The sequence below is a fragment of the Ceratotherium simum genome, chromosome 4 (assembly GCF_057802395.1).
Source record: "Ceratotherium simum simum isolate JZ-2026a chromosome 4, ASM5780239v1, whole genome shotgun sequence".
NCBI lineage: Eukaryota > Metazoa > Chordata > Mammalia > Perissodactyla > Rhinocerotidae > Ceratotherium > Ceratotherium simum.
The window spans coordinates 26951538-26972372 of record NC_141903.1 but is presented as its reverse complement, the minus strand read 5'-3'; the positions used below and the strand labels follow the sequence as shown (position 1 = coordinate 26972372).

The 20835-nt window shown below is 52.3% G+C and overlaps 1 protein-coding gene across 12 annotated transcripts in view; it reads left to right on the top strand.

Annotated features, from left to right (window-relative positions):
• Nucleotides 1-344: 344 nt before the first annotated feature.
• TCOF1 (treacle ribosome biogenesis factor 1) overlaps nucleotides 345-20835 on the top strand; it is a 41813-nt gene continuing 21322 nt past the window's right edge. For 9 of the 12 annotated variants that reach the window (XM_087429558.1, XM_087429555.1, XM_087429554.1 and 6 more), the window contains exons 1-12: nucleotides 345-503; nucleotides 2932-2987; nucleotides 6342-6484; nucleotides 9016-9089; nucleotides 9860-10046; nucleotides 10690-10763; nucleotides 12601-12831; nucleotides 14745-15398; nucleotides 15562-15774; nucleotides 15931-16113; nucleotides 16285-16539; nucleotides 16619-16816. In XM_087429558.1, the coding sequence (XP_087285684.1) occupies nucleotides 396-503; nucleotides 2932-2987; nucleotides 6342-6484; nucleotides 9016-9089; nucleotides 9860-10046; nucleotides 10690-10763; nucleotides 12601-12831; nucleotides 14745-15398; nucleotides 15562-15774; nucleotides 15931-16113; nucleotides 16285-16539; nucleotides 16619-16816 (2376 nt within the window). In that variant the 5' untranslated portion in view covers nucleotides 345-395. The remainder of the gene's footprint in view (nucleotides 504-2931; nucleotides 2988-6341; nucleotides 6485-9015; nucleotides 9090-9859; nucleotides 10047-10689; nucleotides 10764-12600; nucleotides 12832-14744; nucleotides 15399-15561; nucleotides 15775-15930; nucleotides 16114-16284; nucleotides 16540-16618; nucleotides 16817-20835) is intronic. The other 3 variants (XM_087429557.1, XM_087429559.1, XM_087429556.1) reach the window with 1 other exon arrangement.

The following is a 20835-nucleotide window of genomic DNA, read 5'->3' as shown; positions in this document are numbered from 1 at the left end:
TCTGGAGAGAGATGCAGATGAGGCTGTTCAGACATGAGTAAAACCCGATCGCAGCCATCAGAGAGCTAACAAGCAAGACTAACCTCTTCAAGGAACAAGTCTGAAGGATTTCAGAGGGAGTTACCCAAATCACGGCCGGCCCAGGGGTGGGTCCAGGTCTAACCACGCCCTCTCCCCGCCAATGGGAAATCTCATTGCCCTCCGAGTCTCCGCCCCTTTCACCCGCCGGGGAGGGGCCGGTCACGCTACAGGAGACTACATTTCCCGGCGCGCCGCGCGGCTCCGGCGAACGAGAAGCCGGAAGTGGGGCGCGCGAGGTCTAAGGGCACGCGGGAAGTGGCGGGCGGGGATTGAGGGGGGCGTGCAGGTGAGACGACTGGCCTGGGGTCGCTGGCATGGCCGAGGCCAGGAAGCGGCGGGAGCTGCTTCCCCTGATCTACCAGCATCTGCTGCAGGCGGGCTACGTGCGCGCGGCGCGGGAAGTGAAGGAGCAGAGCGGCCAGGTAAGCGGCGCGCGCCGTGTGCGAGGGCCGCGTGCAGGGTCTGGAGAGCGGCGGCCCGCACCCCCTGTCCTGGCTGCCTGGCGGGCCCCCGGAACTGGATCCCGCGGTGCTCGGGGACGCGGCCAGGGGTGCCGAAGGAGCCGCAGCTTCTGCTCCCTCCTGCGGCTCCCAGTCCCTCTGGGCCTCAGTTTCCCATCTGTGCAGTGGGCGGGCCGGGACCTGTGATCGGATGCGCAGGGTTTTGTAATTCCCGCGCCCCGTACCTCCACCCCTTTCCTGGTGGCGGCAGTTTAAAGTTTCCTAAATCTCGAGCCACGTGGCTCCGCGTGGCCCTCTCGGGCGAGAAGGTTGCTGCGAGTCTGAGGGATGGATAGCGACCAGCCCCTGGGGGCGAAGGAGAGCGCCGGGAGAAGGGGCCTGTGTCCCCTCAGTTGAGCTGGAGCTCAGGCCCTTAGCAGTCCTTCGGTGTTGAGTCGGACAGCATTGGGATTCGAACTTGTGGTGCAGTCATTTCTTACTCCATTGATTCTTTCAGCAACTGTTAATCTGGTGCTCAGAGCACACGGTCCCCCAGCCCTCCTAGAACTAACAAAATCTAAGTCTAGTAAAGGAGATAGACATAAATCAAAGAATCCCCAAAATAACTGTACACTTAACACTACATTAAGTGCCAAGAAAGAGAGGCATAGGGTGCTAAGACAGGGGTGGCAGATTGCCCTTGTCAGCGATAGCCAGGGCTGCTTTCCTGAGGGAGTGGATGTTGATTTGAGATCTTAGAGAGGGGAGGTAGGTATTCCAGGCAGAGGTGCAAATGCCCTGCGGTGGGAGAAAACTTGTGTAGGTACTGGCCTCAGTAGAGCTTGTGGCTTAAGTGTGAGGTACAAGGGTGATAGAGGTCCCTGGGGAGATAGTGGGGGAGCTGGCTGGAGCCTTACTGTAGGCAATTTGGGCTTCATCTAAAGAGCAGTGGTAAGCCACTGAAAGGTTTTAAGCTGGGATGGTGGACACTGGCCTGATTAGTCAATATGGTGTAGGCTCTGGTCCTGATGCTTGCTCTCAGGACCTCCCAGGGAGACTAAAGGGTGATGAGCCCTAAGACGTTATCTATGCTTTTCGCAACCCTCTCTGGACCTCAGTTGCCCGTCTTACTCCAGTTATATCCCTTAACAGCTGAGAGGGGCAGGAGACAGCGCCCATTCGTTGGAACATTTGCCTAGGCAAAAGTAGCCTGCCCTTATGGAGCATACATTCTAGCAGGCGCAGACAGATGACAAATAGGAAAAAGAAGCGAATGATATAGTGTGTCGGGTGATGGTGGGTGTTAGCTATAAAAATAAGGCAGGCAAGGGGGATAAGGAATATTAGGGTTCAGTTATAAATAGGATGGTCAGGAAGCCCCACCAAGAAGGTGGCATTTGGGCAGAGACCTGAAGGAACGGAGGGAGTGAGCTGTGTAGTTAGCAGGAGAGAACATTCCAGACAGAAAGAATAGCAAGCCCTGATGGGGGCCGGGTGGCCTGAGACGTTTGAGGGACAGTGAGGAGGCCAGTGGGCCTGGGTCGCAGTAGAGTGAAACTGACGCTCGCAGTCTCTGTGTTATTGGCTCATGCGCTGGGGGCACTGACCAGGTTGTCTCATTCAGGCCTGATAGCAACCTGCTAGGTGGGTACTGCCGTTGTCCCCATGTTATAAAGAAGGAACCTGAAGTTTGAAGAGGTGAAGAGATTAGTCCAGCCAGTTAACAGAGGAGCTCTGCCTGACACCAGGTGCACCCTCCTGGCCACTCTGTACCCCCTGACACTGCCCTTGCCCCACATTGTTCACTCAGCCTCCTTGGGGCACTTAACACCCAGGTTCTTGACATTTGCACCGAGAGTGGGCCCTCTGGCATCGGCTCCAAAGGCCTAGATTCCAGCTGGTTCCCTCTGCTTCTACCAAGGGACTGGCATCATTTGGTTCCAGTCTCTTCCCAGTGGATGAGTGGACTGCAGTCATGCCACCCGGATGCCTCTGGTGTCTGGGCTGTGGTTTGTACTGCCCTGGGGAGATTGACCAGCCTGGCCTTTAAAAGCCTTTTGAAAGGTCAGAGGTAGAAAAAGCCCTGTCTCGTGGCCTCTAAGCATAGAGAGTGGCAGGGAGGCTGGGGGCTGGAAAAATGCTAGCCTGGAAGATTCCAGCTCTAGTCGGTCAAAGGTACCTCTCACCAACATGTTGTCTTAAAAGGTTTTAGCTGGAAATACTTGCCCCGCTTGTCTCTGGAAGGTTTGAGTGGTACAGGCAGGGCCAAGCAGACATGTTTCCCAAAGCAAAAAGACCCCTTTCTCAACCGCTTGTCTGTGCAGGTCAGGAGGTCGTGGAGAGTTGGGCCCAAGGAGGACCCTTACTGTGCTGGAGAGTTAATTGCTGTTTTCTCTTTCCTTGTTTGCAGAAAAGTTTCCTGACTCAGCCTGTAACCCTTCTGGACATCTACACACACTGGCAACAGTAAGTCTGTTGGGGCTGAAGGAGTGGAGTAGGGACACGCCGAGCTCTCGGCTTGGAATAAGCTGGGATACTAATCTGGTCTGAGATCTGTCCCTATAGCCCACTGTGGACGCCATTATCACCCCCGGGAAGCCAGGTCACATGGATGTGAGTGGGAGAGGATATTGAGAGCTGTAATCAATGTCTTTGAAGGACAGAAGCTTTCAGCAGCTTGTTATTCATTTAGTCAGCAAACATTTATTGAGTACCTACTGAATGCCAGGCCCTGTTCTAAGTATGGAGATGTTGTCGTGAGTGAGACAGACATGGTTCCTTCTGTCCTGGAGCTCACATTGGAGTCGGGGAGGGAGGCATGCCTCAAACAATGAAACAAACAAATGTAAAATTACAGTGGTAGTAAGGATTACGTAAAAGAGGGACCTGGTGCCGAAACCTCATAAACAGTTTAGCCTAGCCTCATTTGGGGGTTTAGGGGAGGCTGCCCTGAGGTGACCTTTGATTTGAGAGCTGCAGGGAGTCGGAGAGTGAACTAGGCAGTAGGATGGAGAGGCAGGTGGAGTGTCGCTGGCAGAGGGAACCGCTGGTGCTGAGGCCTGTCGCCACGAGCACGGTACAGACAAGGCCAGGCAGTCGGCAGGGCCCACCCCACGCGAGGCCTGATCATCCGTGATGAGAAGTTGTGTCTTTACCCCAAGAGCAGTGGGAGCCGTGGAAGGCAGAGAGTGATGAGATCACTCTGAGTGGGACTGGCTGGGGCTGTGGACATTAGCATCCAGGCAAGAGCTGATGGGGCTTGAGACAGGACTAACAGAGGAGGTAGACAGTGGATTCCAGGAATATTAGGGGATGAAACCAAGATCTGTGGATGGTTTGGAGAAGCAGTCTTGTTGACTCCCAAGTGTCTGGCTTGTTCATCTGGATGGAAGGTGGGCCCGTGCATGGAGCTGGAGGGGAACCTGATTTGGATTTCAAGGACATGTTGAGTGTGAAATGCCTGTGAAACATGTAAAACAAGGAAGGGGGAATAATCCAAGGGCATATCAACAGAGGAATAATTTGAGAATGAAGGAGGGGATAATCGTTCTCTCCATGAACTGGCCTGACCACAGCCAACTAGGGAGTGAAGGACCTGCAGTCATGCCCCATGAGGAGTGATAAAGAATACTGAATTGTCTAGGATGGAAAAGAGGTGGCAGAGGGGCGAGTGAGGGACCACTGTCTGCACATCTTTGAGGACAGAGAGAGTGGCTTGTTCTCTGGGACCCATATGTACCTGCTTTAGGAAGACAGGTTTCAGCTTCTGAACATGCCTTTGGTCATCAGAACTATCCAAAAATGAGGGAGGCTACAGCGGAGTGGTGAGCTTTCTGTCATCAGAGGTGTGTGAGTAATGGCAGGGATGCTGTGGAAGGGATCCCAGCTTCCAGGGGAGAGCTAAGGCCTTTGAAAGCTCTGTCAGCCCTCCGTTCTTGGCCCTCCTCTGCTGCTAAAGTGTGCTCAGAGCACAGGCACACCCCGCACTTCCTCTCCCTCACTCTCTCCGACTTGCCCAGGTGTCTGGGGGTTCTCACAGCACTTCCTTCCCCGGAGAGCCGCTTCAGTGAGCTGCACCACAGCCCTTCCGTTCTGGCCTCTTCTTTTTTTTTTTTTTTTTTTGTGAGGAAGATCAGCCCTGAGCTAACATCCATGCTAATCCTCCTCTTTTTGCTGAGGAAGACTGGCCCTGAGCTAACATCTATTGCCAATCCTCCTCCCTTTTTTCTCTTTTTCTCCCCAAAGCCCCAGTAGATAGTTGTATGTCATAGTTGCACGTCCTTCTAGTTGCTGTATGGGGGACGCGGCCTCAGCATGGCTGGAGAAGCGATGTGTCGGTGCGCACCCGGGATCTGAACCCGGGCCGCCAGTAGTGGAGCGCGCGCACTTAATCGCTAAGCCTTCTGGCCCGTTCTATGGGTGAGGGTTGCCGAGTGGGACAAGGACCTCCCATCCACCAGAGGCACTAGCCTAGCGGTTCCCAGCAAAGTTCAAACTCAAGGGCAAATGTGGCCTCCCTGAGTCTGTCCTCATCTGTAAAATGAAGATAATAATAGTACTATAAATAAAGTGCTAAACCTGGCCATTGGAGGTGTTTTTTTCCCCCAATATTTATTGAGCACCTGTGATGAGCCAGGACTGTTCTTGGTATAGCTGGGAACAAACCAGAGAAAAATCCCTGCCCTTGGCACTTACGTTCTGTTGGGAGGAGAGAGGCAGAATGAGTTGATTCGTGTACCCAATGAAGCCTGTTTTTGCAGGAGATTCCCAACAAGTGGCCTTCCTGGGAACAGGGGACCCAGGCAGCACATCCCAACTGTGGCAGAGCAGTGTCTGTCCCTGTGGAGAGCATGGGGCATTGACTGTGACTCCCTCTGGGTGGGGTTGGGGGCAAAGCAGATGATACTTGAAAGTTCCAGGGACTCAGCCATCTGGGTGCTTCTCCTACCGTGCCCCAAACCTACTCTTTGACCCTGGGCAAGTCACTTAGTCATCCATTTTTCGAGATGCATGCTATGCACTTGAGGTACTGTAGTGAGCCGGAGAAGATTCCTGCCAGCCCCTCCTCCCTGACGGTAGTGGGGGAGTTAAGCAGGAAGTAAGTAAAACAACAAGAGAGAGCAAAGTGCTCTGAAGAAAAGGAAACGGGGTGACAGGGCAGGGCATGTCTTGGGGAGGGGGCTGATCAGGGAGGGCCTCTCTGAGGAGTCTCTGTTGGAGTTGAGGCCTGAAGGACAGGAAGGACCTGGGCTGAGTCTTCCAGGAAGAGGGCACTGCGGGTGCACAAGTTCTGGAGGAGGAAGGAGCCTGGATGGTTCTGTGAAGTGCCTGCAGGTGCCTGCACATGTCACTCGATGACTGTTAGTTGCTGCTATTATATAATGATATCCACCCTTCCTGATTACAGTCATGCATCGCTAACAACAGGACACGTTCTGGGAAACGTGGCGTTAGGTGATTTCGTGGTTGTGCAAACCTCATAGAGTGTACTTAGACATCCTAGGTGGTGTAGCCTGCTACACACCTGGGCTATACGGTACTAATCTTATGGGACCACTGTCGTGTATGCTGTCTGTTGTTGACCGAGACGTGGTTATGTGGCGCATGACTGTATTTGAAGACTTATGGACAATTGTAAAAACACTTTATGAAACGAGTAAAAATACAGAATTGTATCTACACTGCATTCTCATTGCTATTGAAACTCTCTTTATGCACATTTCCTTTAGGGAAGGTGGGAGGATGTGGGAAGGTCTTTCTTCTCAAATCTGGAGTTGTCCTTGTCACCAGTTGGTATAGCCAGTCACCCTTGTCCTACAGAACCTCGGAGGTTGGCCGGAAGCGGAAAGCAGAGGAAGATGCAGCGCTGCAGGCCAAGAAGAGCCGTGTGTCAGACCCCATTAGCAGCTCGGAGAGCTCGGAAGAGGAGGAGGAGGAGGCAGAAGCCAAAACCTCCAAAGCCAGTAAGAGTCCTGCTGTGGGGGGAGCCCCCATTGTTGGTGCTTGTAGGGGCTCAGCCCAGGGCCCTGCACCTTTTGGGAACAGGCTATTGGATATTGGATTGTTTCTAGGGAGAATCTCCTCCAGCTTCTCCTTCAGCGAGCCGTGGGAAGACCAGGATCTTTTAGAGGGAAAATTGGAAGGGCCCCACATATCTGTTTCAGTATTTATTTGAGCGCTTCCTCTGTGCCAAACACTGTGTCCCCAGGTGCTGGAAATCCAGTGGTGAACAAAACTTAGATGGGCCCTTACAGTCTAATTTGGGGTACATATAGTCAGCCCCTCCAGTGGGGCTCAGGAGCTGCTTTCTTACAAGCCCGCTGGTGGTTCTGATAAAGATGAAAAGAAGGCCACATTTTTAGAAGAATGGCTAGAGAGATTTCAGCGAGGGCAGCTGGTGGGCACCTCTTCTGTGTGCCTATGGGCTGCTTCTAGAGTTGCTGATCTTCCAGGTATTTTGAAACTGTAAAAGTTAGCACTGAGAGGCGGTCCTGGGCATTCTGGTTTCAATCGTTGGCAGGGGTGACCCAGTGAGGACTTCACAGCCCCTTCACCCCAAGTTCTCAGGGCAATTTGTGCTTTAACCAGCAGCAGTCCTAACTCCACAGAGGAATTGGTGTTCTTCTCTGCGTTGTATTGTTTTCTTGCTTACATAGAAGGTAATTTCTTAATTTTTAAACATATTTTCTGATTATAAAAGAAATATAGGATTCATTGTGGAGTATTCATTATAGAATATATGAAAATTACTTTTAAAAAAGGCAGGAAAAATTACCCATATTCTTGCCACCTACAGTTTGGCAAATTATTCTTCCATTTATTTTTCTTGAGGCTTTTTTTTTTTTGCTGAGGAAGATTCGCCCTGAGCTGACATCTGTGCCAGTCTTCCTCTATTTTGTACGTGGGTCGCCACCCCAGCGTGGCTGACAAGTGGTGTAGGTCTGCGTGAACCCCGGGCCACCAAAGCAGAGTGCCCCGAACTTAACCACTAGGCCATGGGCGGCCCCCTGAGCATGTGTTTTAAAATATTTGAGATCATATTGAATGTATATCTTATATCTGGCTTAATCTTTTAAAATTATAAATGTGAACCAAATTCACTTGGAACTGTACAAAAGCATGTGGAAGGAAACTAGGAGGTTTCCTATTCTCCTCCACTGCTCCCATTCCACACCCTAAATGCATCTCCTGTTGGGTAACCTTAGAACTTTCTCCTTTGCACCTACAGTTGTACAGATAGCCATCCAGACATGCATACGTCCATACCTACATACTATTTAAAACAAAAATTGTAAGATTTCGTACTGACTGGCTGCTCGATATTAATGAATTTTTTTTTCTTTGAGGAGGACTAGCCCTCAGCTAACATCCGATGCCAATCCTCCCCTTTTTTCTTGAGGAAGATTGGCCCTGGGCTAACATCCGTGCCCATCTTCCTCTACTTTATATGGGACGCTGCCACAGCACGGCTTGACAAGCGGTGCGTCAGTGCGTGCCCAGGATCCGAACCTCGAACCCCAGGCCACCGAAGCGGAGCATGCGCACTTAACTGCTGCGCCACTGGGCCGGCCCCAGATATTAATGACTTTTTAAAGCTGTGATAATAGAATTGTAATTATATTTTTTTAAAGAGTCCTATCGAGAGAAACATGCTGAAATATTTGTAGGCAACATGATATGATGTCTGGCATTTTCTTCTGAGTAGTACTCAATAGGGGAGGGGGACTGAGAGGACAGTTGAGCTAGGATTGGCCACAGGTTGATGATGGTTGGGGCTGGGTGGTTCAATGTACTTCATCTCTACTTGTGAACATTCTTAAGATTTTCCATAGTTAAAGAAGAAGAGATGGAGTTAAATGCCAGGAAAAGAATTAGATCATGCCATTCATCTCAACAGCATCCTTTTATTTTATAGCACATCTTAGAAATCTTTCCCTATCCGAGATCTAACGAGACCACACCCTGGTGTAAAAGCACTGGGAATCTAGAAATCTCAACATCTAATCAGGTCCCCATCTCGTGGTGCAGCTACCTGTCCACTAAAAAACAGTGTAACTTCCAAGCAGCTTTCTCTGTGGACCTGGGGCTGGCCATCTGACCACTGCCGCCATCTTGCTCAGTGACTTTCAGGGCCACAGTGTGGTAGCCTGTGGGACTGGCACCCCTGGAGTTGTGCCGTGCCTTCGTGGTATGTGCAGGAGGATCATGAGCCAGTCCTCTTTCCTCTGGGGGCCTCAGTGTCTCTGCCACCAGGGAGTTGGGACTGCATCAGGGCACAGATGGGTAGCTTTGATGTTGCCTCTCTCTCTTGCTCCTGGTGGACGTGGCTGATGCACCACAGAGCTTCCCCTCAGGTCTGGGCTCAACCTCAGATCCTCACGCCAGCACCAGGCAGCCACACCACTTGAATTGTTAGGCGAGCTGAAACCTGTGTGCTGTTCTTACATGAGAAAAACCTCATCTGGCTCATCCGGCGGGTGTTTGTGTCTTGCAGCCCCAAGACTAGCGTCTACCAACTCCTCAGTTGTGGGGAAAGTTTTGCCTTCAAGCATGAAAGAAAAAGCCAAGGTGAGTGGGACCCCCTTCCCAGCTGTTGCCTGTGGGAGCTGAAGTGCCTTGTAGGGGACAGTCCCCTGTGTCAGGGAAGGATAGGGTTGTAGGTAATTGCCCAACCTGCATTCAGATCTCAGCCTGAGTCACCAGCTGTGTGATCTTGGTGAGTCCCTTCACCACTCTGGGCCTCAGTTCCTTTTTCTGTAAGATGAGGATGATGCCATGGGCCACTGGGCACGTTATACACCTGGAATAGACAGTTTCTTTCCTCCTTCATCCCTGCATTCCCCTGTTCACTTAGCAAATCATTACAGATACAGTTATATTCCAGGCACTGTGTGGGGCAGTGGACACACTAGTGAATGAGACGCCTATGGTTCTGAAAGCTCTAAAAGCATTTTCTAGCCTGGAAACTACTTAAAAAGTAGGACATCATTTTCTGGTAATCCGTAAAGCAGTGTTAGAGACACGTAAAGGCTGTGTTAGTGGGAATTAGCAACAGTGTGTAAGAATAATTATGAAGGGCAGTGATGATAACCACAACGGACTGCTGCTGACCACTCTGCAAGTAATACCATGTCCCAAGACTTGTCACTTGGTTCTCTCCACAATTCTATGAGGGGAGGTACTGTTTTTAGCCCCCCTTTAAAGATAAAGAAACAGACTGAGGGAGGTAATCGCCAAACTCCCATGGCTCAGGAGTGGTAGAGTAGGGTTCCGATTTAGTCTGTGCCCTTAGTTCACCAGGCCATACCCAGGTGTGTCTGTCACTTGTTCCTCTGTAGGCAGAGACCAAGAAAGCCAGCAAGACGGTGAACTCCACACCACACCCTGCCTCTGGGAAGGCAGTGGCCCACCTCCTCTCTGGGAAGTCCCCCAGGAAATCAGCAGGGCCCTTGACAAATATCATCCTGGTCTCAGAAACTGAGGAGGAAGGCAGCGTCCCAGCCCTTGGAACCACTGCCAAGCCTGGTGAGAAGCCCCTACCTCTAGGAGCCAAGCCCCCTGAGTTTGGGCTGGGGAGGCAGGTTGGGCACTGCTTTGTCAAGCTCTGGGACATTCTGGAGTTCTAAAGGGTTGTCGTCATGACAGTGAGGGCCCCACACCTCAGGCCGTTTTCCCCTCTGCTTGATGAGGGAGGGTCAGCCGCAGAGACAAGTCAGGCTTTGCCGAGGGAGTTTGATTGGGCAGCCTGGGTGGTGTTGGAGCATTTTCTGGTTTATTGCTCTCAGGTGAGGAAAGGGCCCACAACGCAGCCTTAGAGACTAAACCAAGAGGCCTGGGTTTGCCTCAGTTTCTCCTGTAAAATAGGCATTTGCCCTGCCTGCCTCAGTGTGATGATGGAAGGAGATTTTCTAAGCCATCAGGTGCTGCTGCACGTGTGTTCAGACCTACTGTGTCCCTTATCAGGGCCTCAGAGTTGTGCAGGAACACAGGGATTCGAGTGGTACCCACCTCAGCTGTGGGGCGTTAAGAGAGGGTAGAGCTGACGCTCTGCACGCGAGAAGCGAGCTCTTGGCACCTGGCTTTGATTAGTTGGCGTGGTGGAGTGCTGGGGAGGGGCAGGTGAGTCTGGAAAGGGTGGCCCTCAGTCCTCTCCCACTTCGTCCCTCAGGAATGGCATCGGCAGGCCAGGTGGACAGCTCCAGTGAGGACACCTCCACCTCGAGCGATGAAACATACGTGGAGGTAATTGCCACCCATCCTCGGGAGCTGCCCTCTGCAAGCCTCTAACCCTCCCGGAGGCCTGGCCAGGGCTTCACACACCAGTGGCACCAGATCAGTTCAGCAAGTGCTTCAGGGTGACCAGGAACTGGAAAAGCTGAGGCCTGGGGAGGGAAGCGGGGGGTAGGGAGCCGGTGCTACTCATTGCACTTTGTGCGTGAGAAGGGTCTAGGGTTATGGGGGAGAGACGCCATCCTGCCTGTGAGAAAGGGGAGGTGGTGCTGGAGCAGGGCCTTGACGTGATGCACAGGGGACTTCACCAGGAAGGGATGGGGAGGGAAGAGTGTTCAAGCAGGAAGAGCCGCACAAGCAAAGGCCCTGGGGTAGGAGGGTGGCCGTCCTGTGATGCGGTTGGGATGAGTGGGGTGAGGCTGCTAAGGGGCTTCTGGGCCTGCTAGTGAGTGCCAGGCCTCGGCACTTGGCCGGAGATGGGCAAGTCTTAGTTGGTGGCTTTGTCTCTTCTCTGAACTGTGACCAGAGAGTCATTCCTTATGTACCTTCCAAGTGCCAGGCCTTGGGAATACAGTGATGAGCAAGCTGTGCAGGGTTTCTGCTGTTGTGGGGAAGTGGAGGGTCCTTCAGAATTTGAACTACAAGGGTGATAGTGTGATAGTTACTATGAAGGGGAAATGTAGAGAGCCACAAGGAGCAGTAACAAGAATGTGATGTCGTTGGTCTGCAGTGCAGGATGAGGTCAGAGGTAGGCAGGGGCCAGATCTACTGCCTGACTGAGGACTGCCGGGAGGAGTTTGGGTTTTATTCCAGGGGCTGTGAGAAGCCATTTCAGGGTTTCAGGCACGGAGGTAAGATGGCCTGATTTGTGTTAAAAACAGGTGTGGTTGTCGCCTGGATTGGAGGACGTTGCAGCATAAAAGTAGTGAGACAGTTGAGCAGGCTGTCAGAGTAATGCTGGCAGGGGTGCTGGGCGCCCAGGGAAAGATGCTGTCAAGGGAGAACCAGCAGGATTCAGGGATGGATTGATCTGGTGCCCAGAGTACTTCCCACCTCGCCTCCCACCTCACCCAGTAACCCACAAAGGCGGAAACCTTACTCCTGTCTACCCCAGGCCTGGCCGCGGGCCACTCCCCACATTCCATCTTCACCTTTGGGCCCTAGATACAGGCATAATGACGCCCTGGGCTCCTGTCTCCCCGGGCTCTGCCAAGGGAAAGGGGACCACTCCTGGCCCTGGGAAACCAGCAGCCAATGCCACAGTCTCGGTGGGCCCAAGGCCGGCACAGGGCCCCAGCAGCAGTGAGGAGGAATTTGAGATTGAGGAGATGGCTGCCCCAGAAACCCAGGGAGGGAGGAGGTCTAACTGTTGATGGAGATGGAGGTAGGGAATTGCCTGCCTTGGAAATCTCAGAATTTTAGAAGTCGAAGAAAGAGCCCAGAGAGGGAAGCGATGTGCCCATGGTATCTCAGCACGCTGATGGCAAAACTGGTGTTCAGATCCTGGCCCTCAGGACGGCAAGGGCAGGCAGGGTGTGCTCTCCTGGTTGAGGGGGGCGGCCTCTCTGTGCTGGCCTGTGTGCCACACAGTGGTTGCGAGTTCTGCCCCCAAAGCCTCACAGACATGGGCTCCAGTCACGGCTTTGCCCCTTAGTGTTGGTCTTGAGTGATTTAACCTCTCTGAGCCTCTTGTCCTTTTCTGGAAAATAGGTGTAAAGATATTATCTATCTCAGGGAGTTGTTTGAGAATCAGATGATCTTAGGAAACGACTTTATAAACCATGAAGCATCTTATACCCTCAGGGGTAAGGGTTATTATTCCTTCTCTAATTCCATCCTCTTGTTCCAGGTGAAACCCTCAGTAAAACCACCCCAGGTCAAAGCCTCGCCAGCCCCTGCCAAGGAGTCTCCAGGGAGAAGGGCAGCCCCAACCCCTGGGAAGGCGGGGAATGTGACACCCCAAGTCAGAGGAGGTGCCGTGACCCCAGCCAGCAGGGCCAAGAAGCCAGAAGAGGACTCGGAGAGCAGCGAGGAGAAATCTGAGAGTGAAGAGGGGGCCCCTGCGGAGAAACCCAGCCAGGTGAGGCACAGGGGAGGGCTCCCCCTGAGGGTCCCCTGGTCCTCCAGCAGCCTGGGGCTCCCCCATGGCTCCCAGAGACTGACAGAGTAGCTATGTAGTGAGCATCTCCTCTGCCAGAGAAGACTCGCCTGGGAATTTGGGGAGAGGGAGGCGGGGATGTGCAAGTTGAAGGGCAAGGGTAGCTGGGCTTGCTTCAGCCACCTGTGGAAATTGCCCTTCTTGCCCAAGCAGCCACTTAAAATGGCTGCTTCCCAGAGGGTGGGCCTGTACTCCACTCAGTCAGAACCTCCCCTTTACCTCAGTTTCCGTCTAGTAAATGGGCTCCTGTCCTAGACCCAGGTAGTCCTGCTGTGAAAGGACTTGAGAAGTTTTAATTGCCCGGTCCGCTGGCTTCTCAGGCCAAATCATGGCTTGGTAGCTAACAGGAGTCCAGTTACCTTCGATCTGCTGGGACCCCCTCCTCCAGGTGGGTGGCCAGGGCTGCAGCCCCGAAGGTTCTGGGTGCATCCCAAGGGAAAGTCAGAGGCTGGGAAGCTGTTCGAATCAGAGCGCCAGGAGGAGGAAGGGTCAGACAGCAGTGGTAAAAGGCTCCAACAGCCCTGAGCCCACCCAGGTGAGGCCCAGGAGGAGAGGTCCCAGCCCACACCCAGGCCTGGGGCAGGATGATAAGGGGGAGACGTTCGATAAATAAGCACCTAAATAAGATTCACTTTGCTAGATGTCAGTGAATGTTAAAGAGGAAAGTAAGGTGGGGAGGGACATGGGAATGGCCATTTAACACAGAGCACGCAGGGAAGGCCTTCGAGTGGAGACATTTGAGGAAAGACTTGAAGACCTGAAGGAGAAGAGGGAGGGAGCCATGTGGACGTTTGGAAGAAGGGCATTCCAGGCCAGGAGCACAGCCAGTGCCAAAGCCCTGATAGGGGAGTAGGAGTGAGAGCTGTGACGGATCAGAGTGCAGACCCTATCTGCAGGGGGCCGCTGCTCTGTAGCTTGGGTCTGTTTTGCTGTACCCAGGGGCTACCCAGTGTTGCCTGGCACCTATTTTTCATCAGGAGCCCAAACGTGAACTTGATGTAAAGTCTACTTTCTCCATGTGGGTTCAAAACTTTGAAAAGGAGCAAGCCAAAAAACCTGTCTGGAGCAGCCTGTACCCTCTGCATGGGAAGGTTTTTAGAAGGGAAATAATCAGAGCTGTTGATTTTTGGAGGTGATTGGCCCAGGGCTGAGCAGCCTTGACCTTTCCAAAGAAGACAGGGTCTGCAGCCGCCTGCTGAAGCCCTGAGGCCAGGAGCAGAGCCTGAGCCCCGCAAAGAGGAGGCCTGGGTCTTGGGGACCTTGCTCCAGGAGGCTAGGAGAGGCTTCCCAGGGGTCGTCCTGCTGTCCAGCTGCAGAAAGCCCAGGGAGGGCCTCACTCTGTCCCCTCTTCGCTTTCGGACTGCCTCTCTGTTCACCACATCCAGGCTGCTCTGTTTCCTCCCTCTGGGCCTTTGCATACTCCCTCCTCTAAGCCCAGTCAGATATGCACTGCAGCACTGAGGGGTCAGCCAGACTTGGTACCTGTGCTCAGAGAGCTCTCCCGCTGATGGGGGTGCCCAGCGGGGAGAGGCTGTAACACCTGCGTGCAGGGCAACCCTGGAGGCAGTGCAAGAGCGTCGGAGAACTGCCATGCGGAGCTAGTGTCTGTCTGGGACCCAGAAGCAGTGGTGGCAGGTGACATGGGCAGGGGGTGTGAAGGCCCCAGGAGTGACTGAATGTGAAGCTGATAGGCCAGGCCAGAGTACCAGTCGAGGTAGGGAGTGAAAAGAGAAGCAGAAGGGTCTTGTGAGCCCTACTAAGGCAAAGGCTTTATCCTGGAGGCATCACCAGAGCTGGAGGAGGAGGGGAACAAGCTGTGCTTTTTCTTTTACTAGGGGAAGGCCTCGGAGAAAACTGTCTTGGCCAGAGCTGCCTCGGGTCCTGCCAAGGGGACCCCTGGGAAAGGAGCCACCCCAGCACCCCCTGGGAAGGCAGGGCCTGTAGCTGCCCAGGCCAAGGCAGGGAGGCCAGAGGAGGACTCGGAGAGCAGCAGCGAGGAGGAGTCGGACAGTGAGGAAGAGACACCAGCTGCCAAGACCCCACTTCAGGTGAGGCCCGGGGAGGGAGAGCCCCTGCAGCCATGCCCCTCCCCAGCAGGCCCTCTGAGGACTCGTTCTCCCCTCTGCGTGAGTCCCAGGCATGCTCCAAGCTCCACCCCACCCTTCTCACCGTGTGGCGTGTGTGGTATCTTTGGCTCTGTCTGGTGTCCTGTCTCCTCACGTCAACCCTCTGTGCTCCCTCCCCTGATGCTGTTTGTCTTGCTCCTGGTAAAGCCCTCAGGGAAGACCTCCCAGGTCAAAGCTGTCTCAGTCCCCGCCAAGGAGTCTCCAAAGAAAGGCACCGTCGCAGCACCCTCTGGCAAGGCAGGGCCCGCGGCTGCCCAGGCCAAGGCAGGGAGGCCAGAGGAGGACTCGGAGAGCAGCAGCGAGGAGTCAGACAGTGAGGGGGAGGTGCCAGCAGCCGTGCCTCCAACCTCGAGCTCAGCTCAGGTATGGCTGGGGGACGCCCTGCACGGCCCTGTGCCCTGCCCAGAGAGCCTCTTGTGGGCCTGTCCTGCCCCTCTGCACCTACAGCCCTTGCCCCCCATCTGCCTGTCTTCACACATGCCCCCTGTGGGCCTCCTGCCCTGATCCTGTCCTTTATCACTCCCAGGCGAAGCCCTTGGGGAAGAACTCCCAGGTCAGAGCTGCCTCGGCTGTGGGCTTGGGGCCCTCAGGGAAGGGTGCCGTCCCAGCACCCCCTGGGAAGGCAGCGTCTACAGCCACCTTGGCCCAGGTGGGGAAGCGGGAGGAGGACTCGGAGAGCAGCAGCGAGGAGGAGTCAGACAGCGAGGGGGAGGCGCCAGCCGCCGTTGCCCCAGCCCAGGTGAGGCCCCTGACTGTCATGCTCTTCTCTCCCCGTCCGTGCTGGGGGCCCCTCTCTCTCTGCACATTATGATTTCATTTGCCCTCTTGGTCTCTCTGTCCCTGCACACAGCCATGCTTTGGGCTCCCTCCCCTGATCCTGTGTGTCTCACTCTAGGCAAAGTCCTCTGGGAAAATCCTCCAGGTCAAATCTGCCACAGGTCCTGCCAAGGGGCCCCCTCAGAAGGCAGGGCCTGCAGCCACCCAGATCAAGGTCGAAAAGTCCAAGGAAGACTCAGAGAGCAGCGAGGAAGAGTCGGACAGTGAGGAGGAGATGCCCGCAGCCATGACTCCAGCCCAGGTGAGGCCTCAGGCTGGGCAACTACAGAGCCTGACCCTGAGCTGCCCCCCACCCCCTCGGCAGCTCCACAGGGAGATGTGGGGAAGGATGGCAGTGGGGCTCCCCCGCAGAATAGGTGGGGGCTCTGAATCCAGGATCCGTCTCCAGCTTCTGACTTCTGTGTCCCCTCAGACAAAACCAGCTATAAAAACTCCTCAGCCCAAGGCCTCCCCAAGAAAGGGCAACCCCGTAACTCCCGCAAATGCCAAGGTCCCCCCAGTGCGAGTGGGCACACCAGCCCCCTGGAAAGCAGGAGCAGCAACTTCGCCAGCCTGTGCGTCATCCCCAGCTGTGGCCAGGGGTGCCCAGAGGCCAGAGGCAGACTCTTCAAGCAGCGAGGAGTCAGAGAGTGAGGAGGAGAAAGCTCCTGCCACAGCAGCTGGACAGGTGAGGCCAGGTGTGCTTGGCTGACTCAGGGCTGGCCCGTTGGGCTCCTGGGACACACCTCTCTTCCATGTCATTCCAGGTGAAGTCTGTGGGGAAAAACCCCCCAGTGAAAGCTGCCTCAGCACTCACCAAGGCGCCCTCAGGGCAAGGGACCACCCCAGCACTCCCTGGGAAGGCAGGGCCTGCGGTGGCCCAGGTCAAGGCTGAGGCGCACGATGACTCGGGGAGCAGTGAGGAGGAGTCGGACAGTGAGGAGGCGGCAGCGACTCCAGCACAGGTGAGGCCTAGGCGGGGCCAGCCCATCCCACTCACCCACCAGTGCCCAGGATGGGGCTGATGAGGGGCTTGTCTCGGCTGCTGTTGTCCCCGGGTGTGCAGAAGCCTCAGGGGCAGCCTCAGCTCAGCCTCATTCTCCACTTTTGACTCTCTCCTCTGCCCGTCGGAGCTCCAGGGTCTCCTTTGTGGCCTTTTGAGCTTCCACTGCGATTCCTTATGGTTTCCACCAGCTCTGTTGAGTACCCCTTCTGCCAGGTGCTATCCTGCCTGGGGCTTCTGTGGCCTGACCCTCAGGGAGTTCCCAGCCTAGATGGAGGGCATGGACATGCACACAGATTATTTCAGTGTGGTGTGATAGGGTTGAGATAGAGAGTGTGTACCTGGGCCAGCAGAGCATGGCAGTGACAGCCTCTAGGGGTTTTTCAGGAGGGAATGCCTCTTGGAGGAAGTGGCGTCTGAACTGTGGGCTGAAAGAGTTGGACAGTTGAAGTGGAGTGTTCCAGGCAGACAAACTAGGCTGTGCAAAGGCCAGGGGCTGGGGGAGTGCCTGGCTTGGGTGAGTTGCCCCAAGCAGAGCATTCTGGTGGGTCGCTGGGGGAGATGGTGTGATAGGGGTGAACGGCAGGGGGTTTGGAGCCAGACTGCCTGGGTGGATTCAAGCTCCAGGTTCATGTCCTAGCAAGTGATGTGATCCATCAGGGCCACTGTTTACTCTTCTAAAGTTGGAAATCAACCTCACAGAGCAGAGAATTTAACAAGATCTCGCTTGCCACACCCGCAAGGGTCCTGTGTACAGCAAGCTCTCTCATCCCTCTCCCTGAGGGTGGGCCAGACTGCTGTGGAACAGAATCAGGAGTCGTCTCCCAGCCTGGAAGAGCTGGGAGAAGTGAAGATAGCTCACTCCCTGCACTCACCCACCCACTGTTTATTATTTTTAATTGTCAGTCTTTTTTTCAGTAACCACTCAGAGATTAGTCGTTTCTTTTTCCTCTGTACAGAGCGCACATTTCTATGTTTTTGGGTTTTTTTTGCACCCGCCCCCCACTGTCAACTTGTGGGACCCACTGTTAACTTGTGAAAGTGAGGTTTCAAACTCTGCCTGGGCCCACCTGGAGTCTCAGCTGGTCTGAGCTGGGGTCTCAGCTCAGCAGGCTCCTGTCCCCTTTTTCCAAGCTGCAGACACATTCCAGACCAATGCCTTAAAAGTATCTCATGTGGATGAGGGACCCTGGGGTGTGGGGGATGTCGCTTACCAGATGACATCTATGAATGACGCAGGGGCTTTGAGATGCTGCCAAATTCAGTGTGCCAATCACTGAAATATTTGTCTTCCCATCTGAGCCTCCCACCTGTACCATGAGATGGGTGTTCATTTGCTTTGGTTTCTGGAGGAGGAAGTTGGAGCTTAGAGCAGTTGTTTGGTGACCTGCTCCAGCTCAGCCAGCCAGTGAGGGTCAGAGCCGGGCCTGTGCCCCAGAGCACCTGCTTCAAAAGCATTTGCCTTTCCCACTTCCTGATGACAGATCTTGGCCAAAAGTTTTCCAGCCACAGAAATGGTTATGCTTTTGGGTCTTTCAGGGTAAAAAATAGAGCAGCTAATCTCTGTCTAGTAGCCTGGCCTTATAGGCTGATGCCCTGTCAGAAGATGGTGCTTTTCCTGTCTTCAAGAGGTCTGAAGAGCCTCTGCTAAAACAGGCAGGGCTGGGAGGAGGAGTCTTGTTGACCACCGTCTTTTCTTTGCCTTCATCTGAAGGATGAGGATAATAATTACGCCTCTGTTGTAGGGTTTATTATGAGGAGTAAATGAGATAACACTTGTATAGCCTCACCCTCAAAACCCTGCACACACTGACTGGGTACCATGCTGCTCAGCATTGCTGGGGTCAGAAATGAGTCAGAGTCTCTGATCTGCTCAGACACCCAGCCAGCTCAAAGTAAACCATCCATTTGGGAGTTGAGGTTCAATAAAACAAATTTAAAAAAAAAAAACAAACAAAGAGGATTGGCTCTGGAAAGCCAAATGTGCCAGAGACTCAGAAAGGAGATGATTCATGATTTAAATGCCATAGGAAGACAAGCCTTGGGTGAGAAGGGCAGGAGAGATGTTCTGTCAGTGTTTGATGAATGGCTGGCTAAGTGGTGGGATGCCTTCTGGGCCTGACTTCGTGTTGTATGTTGATCTTATGTCCTGTGACATTGTTACACTTGCTTACCAGTTCTAGTGGCTTTCACAGATTCCTTAGAATTTTCTATATACAGATTATGTTGTCTGCTAATAAGGAGTTTTACTTTTTCTTTCTGATCTAAATGCCTTTTATTTTTCTTGCCTTATTGCACTGGCTAGAACCTCCAGTACAATGCTGAATATTAGTGGTGGGAGCAGACACCCTTGCCTTGTTTCTCACCTTAAGGGTAAAGCATTCAGTCTTTCACTGTTGAGTATGTTACCTGTAGGTTTTTCATAGATGCCCTTTATCAAGTTGAGGAAATTTCCTTCTATTCCTAGTTTTTTGAGAGTTCTTATCATGAATTGGAGTTGGATTTTTGTCAAATGCTTTTTCTCTATTGAGGTGATCTTATGTTTTTCCCGTTTGTTTTATTAATATGATATATTGCTTTAGTTGATTTTCAGGTATTAAATCAACTTTTCATTCCTGGAATAAATCTCACTTGGTCATGGTGTATACTCCTTTTATTTGTTGCTGGATTTGGTTTGTGAATCATTTGTTAAGGATTTTTGTGTCTGTGTTAATTAGGAATATTGGTCTGTAGTTTTCCTGTGATGTCTTTGTCTGGCTTTCTTATCAGGTGATACTGGCGTCGTAAGATGAGTTGGCCTCATAAGACTCAACTTTCTGAGAGTTTGTGTTGGATTGGTAGTATTTCTTTCTTTATAAAATTCACCAGTGAAGCCATCTGGGTCTGGGCTTTTTTGTTGGGGGGGGGGGGGATTTTTAATTACTGAATAATTTCTTTAATTGATATTGGTCTATCCAGGGTTTTTTTTCTTCCTGAGTCAGTTTATATTTTGTGCCTTTTAATAATTTTGTGCACAGTTAATAATTTGTGGCTTTCTAGAAACTTGTCTCTTTTCTTCTCAGTCATCTTATTTGTTGGCATAAATTTGTTTATAATATTCTCTTATAATCCTTTTAATTTCCATAGAGTCTATAGTGATGTCCTGCTTTCTTTCCTAATTTTTGGTAATTTGTGTCTTCTGTCTCATGTCTTGGTCAGTCTAGCTAAAGACTTATTAATTTTGTTCTTTTCAGAGAAAGAGTTTTTGATTTCATTGATTTTTCTCTATCATTTTCATGTTTTCTATTCCATTAATTTCCACTCTAATCCTTATTATTCCTTCTTTTATTTTGGGTTTGATTTGCTCTTCTTTTTCTAGCTTCTTAAGGTGGAATCCTAAATTTTTAATTTTAGCTCTTTCTGGCATAAGTATTTAAAGCTATACATTTCCCTCTAAGGACTCGTTAGCTTTGTCCCATGAAGTTTGAAATGTATTTTTTATTTTATTCTTTGAAATGTGGGTTATTTAGAAGTGGGTTAATTCCTAAATATCTGGGATTATGCAGATTTTTTTTAAATTTCTCATTATTGTGGCTGGAGAACATAATTTGTATGATTTCAGTCCTTTTAAATTTATTGAGATTTGTTAGGTCAACTTAGTCTTAGTGTCTTTTATTTTATTTTCATAAGTCTACGTAAAGACCTTCCCCTCCAGATGACTTGAGTTCTGTGCTCATAAGCACCTTGGCCTTGGTCATACACAGTCTACGCTTTAGAGGATTTTCTTTCCTGAAGTCCTGACTCTGAATGTCTCTTGGTCTCATGGATGAGGGACGCTGAGGCCTAGGGGATGTCACTGATCAGGTGACATCTATGAATGAGGCAGGGGCCTTGAGATGATGCCAAATTCCTCATGCTATTTCACATTAGCAAGGCTTGCTGCCACACTCCTGTCAAAGATCTCGCTGTCGAGGATTTTGCTCTTTGTTGCTCTCGTCTCTC